The sequence below is a fragment of the Cotesia glomerata genome, linkage group LG2 (genome assembly GCF_020080835.1).
Source record: "Cotesia glomerata isolate CgM1 linkage group LG2, MPM_Cglom_v2.3, whole genome shotgun sequence".
NCBI lineage: Eukaryota > Metazoa > Arthropoda > Insecta > Hymenoptera > Braconidae > Cotesia > Cotesia glomerata.
The window spans coordinates 5,312,051-5,324,169 of record NC_058159.1 but is presented as its reverse complement, the minus strand read 5'-3'; the positions used below and the strand labels follow the sequence as shown (position 1 = coordinate 5,324,169).

At 27.9% G+C, this 12,119-nt stretch overlaps 1 protein-coding gene across 4 annotated transcripts in view; it reads right to left on the bottom strand.

Annotated features, from left to right (window-relative positions):
* The window catches only part of LOC123259773, a 52,962-nt gene that overhangs the window by 199 nt on the left and 40,644 nt on the right, over nucleotides 1–12,119 (bottom strand). For 3 of the 4 annotated variants that reach the window (XM_044720458.1, XM_044720459.1, XM_044720460.1), the window contains exons 17-24: nucleotides 11,841–12,019; nucleotides 9,200–9,454; nucleotides 8,486–9,136; nucleotides 3,100–3,222; nucleotides 1,444–1,628; nucleotides 1,062–1,257; nucleotides 840–988; nucleotides 576–734 (exon numbers count right to left, since the gene is read on the bottom strand). In XM_044720458.1, the coding sequence (XP_044576393.1) occupies nucleotides 576–734; nucleotides 840–988; nucleotides 1,062–1,257; nucleotides 1,444–1,628; nucleotides 3,100–3,222; nucleotides 8,486–9,136; nucleotides 9,200–9,454; nucleotides 11,841–12,019 (1,897 nt within the window). The remainder of the gene's footprint in view (nucleotides 1–575; nucleotides 735–839; nucleotides 989–1,061; nucleotides 1,258–1,443; nucleotides 1,629–3,099; nucleotides 3,223–8,485; nucleotides 9,137–9,199; nucleotides 9,455–11,840; nucleotides 12,020–12,119) is intronic. The other variant, XM_044720461.1, reaches the window with a different exon arrangement.

Genomic DNA, 12,119 nt, shown 5'->3' with positions numbered 1-12,119 from the left:
TTTTTCACTTTTTTCTGCAAAATTTATTGAAAATCAAGTTCTGTCAAAATTACAATAAAATGTGTTAAATTTAGTTTTTTTTCTGGCAAGAATTTATATTTTTAGAAATTTAATTTTTATATTTAAAAACTGTCATAAAAATTTCAATTTTTAAAAATTTAATCTGAATTTAGTTTTAAAAAATTTTTAAATTCTAAATTGAAAAAAATAAAAAGTTTACATTTGAAAAAAAGAGAGGGGGCAAAACGGGTAACCCCATAAATTTTATAAAAAAAATTTTGACTAAAAATAACAAAAATTGCAATTTAAAGTCATTTTTCATAAATTAAGAGAAGAAAAATTTTTTTTTTATTTAAAAAAATTCATTTTAACAAAAATTTTGTTTTAATAGTAATTTTTAAATAAAAAATTACCGTTATTTTTAAGTCAATATAAAATTATTTAAAAATGTAAATCTTACATCACTATATAATTTTTTCTATGAAATTAAAAAAAAAATGAATATTCTATTTTACAGTATATAGAAAAATAATAATAACAAAATAATTATTATAATTATTAATTAATAAACTTACCTCGCATCTAAGTTAGCATCCATTAAAAGTTTAGCTCCGCTACTTAGCAACTTTTCTCTGACATCTCGTGGAAGTGTCATAGCCGCGTCTGGTCCCATACGTTCGACGACAGAAGCTAAAAGTCTACTCGTGGATGCTCTCACGATAGCATTTTGATGACTAAATAAATTTATATTAACACCATTAATTAGTAACTTATTCAATTAATAAATTCGCTAATTAAATTAAACAGTTTTACGAATTAATTAGTATTGAAATAGTTACCTAGCGCCGCGATAAATAATAACAGATATCGTACGATGAGGCGGAAGGTGTTCTATCATACGATCAAGAGCCGCGTTGCTATCAGATCGTAAAAATCTGTTGGTGTCTGCTGTTCTGTGCAGTAATGGTCCAGCAATTTCATCAAGATCCTAAGTAATTTATTTATTTTTTATTATTAATCGGGAAAAAAATAAATTATTGACAAATATTAAGTAAATTTACATGATCGAGACATCGCGATCGAGACTCAAAAACGTCACCAGCAGCCATGCAAGCAGTTCGAGCGACCTGGGATCTCAAATTTTTGATATGACGAGCTAGCAATCGACCGACCAGACTTTGGGGACACTTGTCCAATACTTCGCTCTGCTGTCTTGCTATAATCGACAACCCTTTCAGTCCTTTTATCGCGACTTCCCTGTGAAATAATAGAAGAGTTAAAGTTTTAAGTTGAGTTTTTTTTTTTTTTTTTTTTTTGTCAGAAACTCGTTAGTTTAAAACGAGACGAACAGACAGGTAAAGCGGCTGGTTCGAATAAAATAACTGAGTAAATAAATGAAAGCAAGGAGCTTAAGAGAGAAGAGAGGGTGATAAAATAAATTACCAGTCATTGCTTTCAAGCTGGGCAAAGCATTGTGGAATAATTGGCTTTGATTTATTAAAACTTTTTTCAGTATTAATCGGTAGCGCTGGAGAAACTTTATTGAATCCTGTTTTCATTTTTGTTCTGCTACGCGGTACTTTTGATTGCAATCTCTTTGTCGTTGTTTCTATTTCATTATTGTCCATCTGCAAAAGTCAATTCTTTTTCATTTTTAACTATCGATATGACATGATAGTAACAATAATTGTTATTATTTTTATTTTTTTTTGTTCGTTTAATGTAAGTACAAATATATCTTTTAGTTTTTTATTTTAAGCTGGAATTAAAAGAGGAGCTCCAAAATATATTACAAATAAAAATAATGATGTCGATTGGAAAGATTGTAAATTTAAATGATTATTATTAGTGATATTAACAATGATTATTGATATTAAATAATGACTTTTGTTAAATTGCACTGTACTTTCTTAACTATTGACGTTTTTTAAGATATAAGCTCATCCCGATGTTACACTCGTCAAGAGCTTTCATTTGAGTACCCACATGCATTTTCATATATTTTTCATATTTTCATATATATATAAATATATAAAATATATGAAGAATTTATGTGGGTAATCAAATGAAAGGTCTCGATGAGTGTAACATCGGGATGAGCTTATATTTTTAAAAATGTCAATAATTCACAAGATATTTGTTAAATTGCACTGTACTTTCTTAACTATTGACGTTTTTTAAGATATAAGCTGATCCCGATGTTACACTCATCAAGAGCTTTCATTTGAGTACCCACATGCATTTTCATATATTTTTCATATTTTCATATATATAAATATATAAAATATATGAAGAAATTATGTGGTAATCAAATGAAAGGTCTCGATGACTATAATGTCGAAGTGAGCTTATATCTTTAAAAATGTCAATAGATCACAAAATACAAGGTCGTTTCTTAATTATGTTAAATTGGACTTTCTAAACTATTGACGTTTTTTAAGATCTAAGCTCAGCCCGGTGTTACACTAATCGAGAGCTTTCATTTGAGTACCCACATACATTTTGATATATTTTTCATATATTTATATATATATATATATAAATATATAAAATATATAAAAAATTGATGTGGGTACTCAAATGAAAGGTTTCGATAAATGCAACCTCGGGATGAGCTTATATTTTTAAAAATGTCAATAGTTCACAAGATACAAGGTCGTTTCTTAATTATGTATTTAGAGATAGAGCATTTTCGAATGCAGCCTAAATACTTATCATAATAAATTGACTATCGGTAAGAATGATGTGAAACCTTGAAAAGCCACAAATTCGAGTCAAGACCTTTACAATGACACTAAATTTAACTAAAAAAATCAATTTTATCATATGACTATCCTAGACACAAAATTTTTCTTACTCTCTTAATAATATAGATTATTGATATTTAAAATTGATTTATTATTGATATTAAAAATTACTGATCTCGAGCATTAAAACTACGACTATTATTAATAATTAAAATTAATCATAATAATGAAAAAATTTTCAAAACTTATTATAATTATTATTTTCAAAAAAAAAATCAAACAAATAATAATAATAATAAATTAACGATACAAATAAAATTAAAAGTTATTATTTTTTATAATTATAACATACATGGATCCGGGCGATTTCTGCTACTGTTCCATTTTCCCTGGAGCTTATTAACGTTTGATGAATTTTTTCTATTGTTAAAACATGAATTTCTGTGTCAGGATTTTCATCCGATGGATGTTTAATCTAAACCAGTGGATAGAAAAATTTTACCTTTAATCAATCAATTGCATCAAAAAATTTTATTAAAAATATTTCTTTTTCTCTTACACTCTCTATTTTATGAATACGGATTAATAAAGATCATGTTTTATTACAAAAAGAGGAAATATTTTTCAATTTTGATTAAAAAAATACAGATTTAATTTTACAAATTGAACTGTAAGCCCAGTATGCTGTGAAATTACACTTTCAATTGATTTTTATGTATTCATTATTTTCCCATTACTACAAACGGTTGAATCGTTAATTTTTTAATGATGCCAAAACAATATATTCAATTTTAACAAGCTAAATTTCAATCAAATGAATAAAATAATTACTTTAAATTTAATGATATTTTTTTTTTCAACCTTAGCGGAGTTTCGAACCGAGACCTTGGTGTGAAATAAAAAAAATCCGAAAGTTTTTTAAAATTTTTATCAATTTTCTCTCTTTTACTTTTACAAACTAAATAACAGACTTTTTAAACTGACATACTTTGACTGTAAAAAAAGAAATTTAATACCTTTCCACTATATTGTTCAATAATAGAGCACTTATATTTGAGATAAAAATAAAGAATATCGTGCACCCTTCAGGCGGCAAACTTCTAAAGTTTATCACTGGTTATATGATATTTAAAGAGATCCCCGAGCTGCTCATGAGTCAAATGAAATGTAAAAGCCGACATTTGAACACTGATATTAAAACACCTTTGTAAAATAAAATAGTTTACTATGAAACTTTATTTTTTTTAATTTATACCTCGGCTCATAAAACTCAACATTTTTTACTGTTTTTTATTATTCACGGCAAGCTAAATTTTTTATTGAAAAAAAAAAAATAAATTATCTTTAATAAACTTACTTTTGGTAAAACTCATAAAAATTTTTCTATTTAAAATCAAATTTTCATAAAATTCAGTGATAAAATCAATATGAATTTAGTGAGTCAGATAAGACCTTAAATAAGCATAAAAAAAATTCCTATCAGTAACTAACTTGTTAAAAAAATCCCAGAGTGATTTTATTGATCAGAAATTTTTTATAAAAAATAAATAAATACTAAAAACTATTTTTTTATAATTTAATACTTTTTAAAAAGTACTTATTTAAGTTTGTTCATATTCTTATGACAAAAAAAAAGATTCTTAAAAATACTTAAAATATAAGAGCACGAAAAGTTACATAAGTAGAGTAAAAAAACATTCCAAGATCGACAAAGAGCCCGTAAAAAATTTCCTAGAATATATTTTTTTTTCTATCGCTAAAAAAATGTTCGCTCAATTTCTGACATGGCATTTGAAAGCTCAGACTCCGAGCTTTAGAACAGTTTCTTTATAAATGTTTCTTTCTTTTTTTTTTTTAACTTTTTTCTTATTTTTATAAAGTTATTCAAGTTTAAAGTAAGAACTCCCCGAGCTTTGATGTCAGCAAAATGAGACTGAATAATTGTTAAAGTGATATTTTAACGACTATAATTCTCAAGCTGTTTAAGTTGTAAAGGATTTCTCATCAGATAATAATTAATGCACGGAAAAAAGTAAACTGTAATAAATAATAGTCTATTTATAATAAGTAATGATCAACTGGAAAAAATTACTATTTTAAACAGTAAAATCGTGATTTTAACAATCACTTTGTAATATTTATCATTTAAATGCTACGATTTATTATTTACATGGAAGAAAATACTATTTCAAACAGTAATATTCTCTATGTGAAAGTCGAAAATTTTAAAGTATAAAAATTAAGAATTTTGACTTTGATATTTATCATTTCGTACCTAAAAAATGATCACATGATATGTAAAAAAAAGTTTGGAAAATCCAAAAGTGCACGCCTCATAACGCTCATTCATTTTTTAAGAAAAAAATTAATTGTGTAATTGATTTTTAAAAAAAAATTATAATTAAGTAATTTCTTACAGAGTATTTTTTATTTATTTTTTTTTAAATATCGGCGCCCTTTTTTCTTGTCAAATGCCCACGCAGTCTAAAATAATCTAGATTGATCAAGTGGCGCCATAGTTTTCACGTGGAAGAAATAAGAACAGTTTGTTTGTTTTTACACGGTTGTATCGTAGTGAATTTTAATAAAAATTCAATTTAAAAAAAAAATACGTAAACTAGACTACTGATATGAAATACGGACCCAGTTCATCAAATTCTTAAACTAATAAAAAAAGTCCGGTCTTGAAATATCAATTAGTTCGGTAGTAATCGTTGGTACATTCAAAATGGGGTGACATCCGGACGTCCACGTAAAATTTTTTTCAAAACTTTTTTTTTTCAAAATAGCAACATGAAATGATTTTAGAAAGTAAAAGATGGTTTAATTTAAGTGTTTTTTCGGTGCACATCTATTTATATCATTGTATAAGTGTAATATGGTTGTGATAGAGGCATTCAAAGATCACAAAATTGCTTGACCTTGACGAGTCGAGTATAAAGCACAACCTCACGCGCTTCGCGCTATGAGGCGTGCAATATAAACTACAGTTACTAAATTTTCTATACAAGCAACGTCAATATTTACAAAGTAAAATGGTAAATTTTAAAAGCAACGCTAAAAATCAAACTATAATTATTGATTTGCTTGGACTGGTAAAATATATATTTTGAGAGTAGAATTTTTACTGTTTCAAATGTTAAATTCTCTGAGGGTGAGACCTTTCCCTTCTCCTCATAGTATAGACTATGTATTGAAACGGCAATTTTTACTGTTTGAAATTGTAATTTTTTAAGATGAGAGAGTCGTTATTTATTATAGTGACAGCTACTAATCCACATTTTCGATATTAAATTATAAAAAAAGTTTAGAAAACCCAAAAATGCACGACTTATAATGCTCATTTAAGGAGGTACTATGCAAAATCACTTTTCTTACAATATTCTTCAATTTTTGAATATGGGTACTTTTAAATGTCCTCTATACGAATAAATTTTTTTTAATAGTCCTTGCTGTACTAATTTTCGAAATATTAGCAATTAAAAATCGTACATTTAACATGTATCCCCTATCCTGACCGTAGTTAGAGTGAACCTTTTATTGAATAACAACCATACTTTTCTTAGGGTTTTTTTGAAAAATTGAGAATATTTAATTGAAGTTATAACAAGTATTTTTTATCAAGAATAACACAAACGAGCGGTATTCATTTTTTTATAAGAAATGTTTGAAGTTAGTGACTTTCGATATTCTACGTGAGTGGAAGTAAGTGAGCGATAGTCTGTAAAGAGAGGCAGCACTAGTGTGTGAGAAAGAAACCAATAGCCCTAACCTATTGGTGTCTTTTTCTTGGGGCAATACCTCCTTAATGATGAAATATTAATAAAATAAAGAATGTAAAGAAAAATATATAAAACAGTTAAAATAGCACGATATGTGCAAGTGCGTCTAGTGGGATAAATGTACACAATATGTATGGATATACACCCTTCTGGTTTTTGTTTTATTTTATTAATTGTACATAAACGACACTGAATTACCTAGTCATTCGCATTCGGTGACCTACAATTCTTTCAAAGAATTAAAAAAAAAAATTAGGAAAACGGTTGACCCTGAAAGCCATCCCTGCAACTTCCCGCTAATTCTATACTTAGGCGCTTAAAATTGCACCAATGACGTTTTTGAGCTCTTCGAGCTCAAAAATACAATTTATGGGTTATTTTGAGCTCTCCGAGCTCAAAGAGATTGCTTTCCTATGCTTTTGAGCTCTTCGAGCTCAAAAGCCTGATAGGAATTTGATAAGACACTATTTTTTGAATTTTTGAACCGCAATAACTTTTCAATGAATAAACCGATTTTCACGTGGTTGGCAGCATTCGACGCAGTTTTTCAAGCCTCACAAAGAATATTAAATTTTGAATTGATCGCGCTAGGAATTTCGGAGTTATTCTGAAAAAACACTTTTTTCGGTTTTCTTTAGTTCACGATATCTCTCGAACGAATCAACCGATTTTGACCGGACTGGTGGCGACCGACGTGGTTTTTTGAGATTAAGAGCTGATTAGTTTTTGGAATTGAACCATCAAGCCGTTTAAAAGTTATTCCAAAAAACCGCATTTGAAAAAAATTTTTTTTTCAGTTTTTTGAAGATTTCTCAAAATCTATTGATCTGAATCGGTTCAAATAGTTTTCAAAATCTAAGTTTGGTCAAGCCCTTTCGAATGGCACCAACCGCGATGAAATCGGTCAAGCCATTCAAAATTTATAAGCGGTTCACATACTTTCACACACACACACACACACACACACACACACACACACACACACACACACACACACACACCGTGACAACCTCGCGGGGATAGTCAGGGAAGCTTCCTGTGACCTTAAAACGTCGAGATCTGATGAAAACTCGATTTTTGCAAAACGGGGTGAAAAAAATAACTTCCCGATTTTTGAAAATCTTCAATTTTCTTAGCGGGAAGTTAAAAATTGAACTCAATTAATGCATTTTTTCGCAAGTTACAGTGTTTTCAGAGTTTCATACATGACGGACAGGAAAATTTTTTGACCTATTTTGATGTTTTTCTCCGTTTCTATTGCACTAAATTAATTTTTGAAAAAGGTCAAATTAATCTTCATTAAATTATCTTGACAATAGTATGCAAAATATCCCTAGTAGAAATGAAATCGAGTTTTTGACTACAAAAAAAAAAAAATGTTCTTGAATCAAGTATATAATTTTGAAGAACTTAATATTCTTAATTTGAGTAAAAAAATTCTTGATTTAAGGAAATTTTACTTGATTAAAAAATTTTCCGTCTTGATTCAAGACAATTATACCCTCTTCAAAATTATATTCTTGGTTCAAGAATTTTTCTCTTGAATCAAGTTAATTTTTTTTTCTGTGTAGTAACTGCGGCCAGTTCGACTAGACTTGCCAGTTACTGGTTAGAATCGAGTGAAAACTTGAATATTTCTACTATAGATATTAATTCCGTGAACTAACAAAACTATAATAATAAAAATAGTTGCCGAAATGACGCGAATAAAAATTTTTCGATCGTAAAGCACTCTCCGATGCTTCGCATCATGAGTCGTGCAATTGTGGTTTTTACACTTTCAACACTAAGTTTTGTAATATTTACATTTGTGCCAACCCGATGTCCACTGTACTGTTTGAAACTAAAAAAATTAACCGAAATCCAAGTGAATTTATCAGTTTACTTTTTTCCGGGTAAGAAAACTAAAAACAATAAATTATAAATGAATTATTAAAAGTAAAATAATTTATTTACCACAGAAACTATTTTGCTGGTAACAGAAATATCCTCATCACGGTCATCTGATTTTATTGCAAGAGTATCATCATTCGGGTCATGGATAGCTGAGGCTTCGGTGGCTCCGGAAGTAGAGGTTTCCTCACGGAATTGCCGGAAGTCGAGAGGCTGGAAGGTGACGGCGGCGGTGGTTTCATGATACTCAGCCGCTACTCGAGAATGAGGTCGAGACGCGACGACTATCGAAACTAAATTCTTCACAGTCTCCGGGTTTAAAGAAGATGTTGACGTAGATGCGGTTAAAGAAGACGTTGTGGTTATTCCAGTAATGCTGAAGCTTGTCGTATTGGAAGTACCGATAGATCCCGACATCTCATCAATTTTATCTTCCGATACGTCTTTATCCCCTTCCTCTTCCTCTTCCTCGAAATTACGATTTGCATCTTCGCTCTCATTTTCCTCGACATCATCTTCAATTTGCTCATCATCATCTTCTTCTTCTTCGTCTTCATCTTCATTTACGTCCAAATCTCCAGCTCTCGAAAATGATTTTTCACCTTCAACAAGATGCGCAGGCGAGTGGAAGAATTTATTGGGAGAATTTATGGAAGAACACACTCTCGACTCGATATCAATCTGCAGCTCGGTCGAGTAATCTCGATCGTAAGCCTTTTAATAAGATTAATTATTATTGCAAGGAAAAATTTTATTTCAATAAAATAAAATTATTACCAGAGATACATCCGGACTATCGTGTTCGTCAAAAGCTATAGCTTGGATTCCGCTCTTGCGGTTAGGACTTATAACATCCCTTATCGCTTCATCAACTGAGCTGCTCTCATTAGACAGAACTGAAGAGCCTGAAGCTGGATTACGAGTCAAAGGATCATCACTGTCTAGCTCGCGCCCAGAGGCTATGTCATCAGAACTCGTTTCTTTATCCAAGTCTGTTGAATTCGTCGCACTTGACAGTATTGTTACTGGTATCTTACGATCATAAAAATTATTATTATTGTTTGTTTTTTTTTTTCTTTGGTGCAAAAGAATTTATTTGATTTGGAAAAATAAAACTTTGGGTGAAAATTTATAAGTTTTCTAGCTGAGAAAAAAAGTTTATTTTGAAAAAAACAAAAAGAAAGGCAATTTAATAAAAAATTTTGATAATTTTATTTATCAGTTGAAGAAATAAAAATTATTCTCTAATTTTTTTAGTGACAAAAAATTTATTTGAATTGGAAAAATAAAATTTTGAATGAAAATTTATAAATTGTCTGGCTGAAAGAAAAAATTTATTTTGAAAAAAAAAGGGCAATTTAATAAAAAATTTTGATAATTTTATTTATCAGTTGAAGAAATAAAAATTTTTCTTTAGTTTTTTTGGTGAAAAAAAATTTATTTGATTTGAAAAAATAAAATTTTTGATAAAAATTTATAAGTTGTCTAGCTAAAATTTTTTTTTTTAAATTAATTTTTTTTTTTTTTTAAGAAGAAAATTACTGTAAAAAAATTTTTTTTTTTTTAGCTAAAAAATAAAATTTTCATTTTTTCAAAAATAATTTTGAAGTAAAAAAAAGACTATTACTGTACTAATATTCTATTAAATTTAATCAGTTTGTTTAATCAATTGTATAAAGCCGATTTGCATTTATTTATAGAATAAATGAATAATTATTATCATTATTAATTATAATTATAATTATAATCGATTTTATGGTACAAATACGATTATTCATTGAATTTTATTGAATAAAATTTTATTTTTATTAAAAAGTTTAAATTGTTGGCCTTAAAATATTTAACGAATAATTTATTATTGTAGTCATAAACAGTAACACAGACTATAAATCAAACAATTATTGCCACAGCATATGCTTACTTGTAAACATAAATAAAATTTTTAGTTACTTACTGGGACTACCCACTGAGTTTTCAATAACCGAGCTCATATTTTAACTTTTTTTTTTATTACGCTACAGTTATATGTGTGAATATAACAAATTTTATCATATATTTATTAATGTTATTTTTCCGCTTATACAATACTCATATAAATAGTTTATAATTACATGCTCCAATTAAAATTTCTAGAATTTAATTAAAAAAAAAATTAATGCATTAGCAACTACAATAAAAAGTTACTAATTCATAATTAGTGAGTGAAAAAAATTATGTTTCATAAAATAGATATAGATATAAATATAAATTATGTTTATTATTATGCCAAGGTAATATTAGCGAATGGCAAAAAAAATATACAGTAATAAGCTACATTATTTTAGATAAAAAATAAAAATAAAAAAATACATAGAAAATAGGGTAGAAGTACCGTTTGTGGCCTTTATTGTTTAAATAAACGATAGAAATGAATTTATACTAATAAATCATTACAAACTCGATTTGTTTTAATATGCATTTTTTATAACTCAACAAAAATATAATTATAATATTATAATTTTTTATAAATTAATTCAAATGTTAACTGACCAAAAACGGTGCTAAGGTGGCCAAAAACGGTACTTCTACCCTACGTGATAATAGAATAATCAATGCATATAGTTTAGTAAAACCCGTGTGAAAAAAAATCGTCTCAAAAGAGCTAAGATTTGTTTAAGATCTTAAACGTAATACAAATCAAAGACTATTCACAGTAAAAAATTTTGTGTCATTGCGTCATAAAAATTAGTGTTAAATATTTAACACAAAATTTTTTGACGCAAAATTTTTTACTGTGTTTTAAGACTTTTTGAAGTTTGTTATGAAAATTCATTTTTAGACATTTTTTAGACGATTTTGCGAGTTTTAAACCGCAAAATTTTTTAGTAAGCTCTTTTTAAAAAGTCTTAAAAAAAATTTTTGACTATTTTGAGATGAGCTCACAGCGACAGAGCCCCGGAACATTAAAACGGAGCGTCTTAAAAAAGTTTAAAACTTTCGGATAATAATTTTTCAACAATTTCAAATTAAATTTAAAAAGAGCGTACTCAAAAATTTTGTTGTTAAAAACTTGCAAAATTGTCTAAAAAATGTCTAAAAATTAATTTTCATAACAAATTTGAGAACTAAATTTCAAAAATCTACTCTCGGAAAATTATTTTAGCGTCTTAAAATAAATTTGGTTTGTGTCACGTTTAAAATCTTAAACAATTGACTTTTTTAAAAATCAACTATTTTATATTTTTTACTTTAAATTTAACCTAATTACACTCAATAAATTACATAATTTAAATATCCAAGTTAAATATCTTATTTTTAAAGACTTCAATGCTGGCGGAATTTACAATATTATACAATAGTTCATTAAAAATGTAAAAAAAAGGGGTAATATTAATTGGTGAAAAATTTATCAGTGTGAATAAAATTAAAAAAAAAGTACCTGGTCGATAGAATTTCTTCTAGACGGATTAGATTCTTGTGTAATAATGTCAAAGGACTTGGGAATAATGGAAGCACTCCGAAGAGAATTATCCTCATTGACCTTATGATCTTGAAGCGGCTCGTTGTCTCTATCATTGGACGAGTCACTTGAGACCTCATACGATTCTCGATCGCGACCTTAGTGTCACAAGGAATTGAATTATGTGAGAAATCAAATTACAACAGAAGCGAACGGAGAAATCGAATCAATCTCCTTTACTCGGGCTTTGTCGCGAAC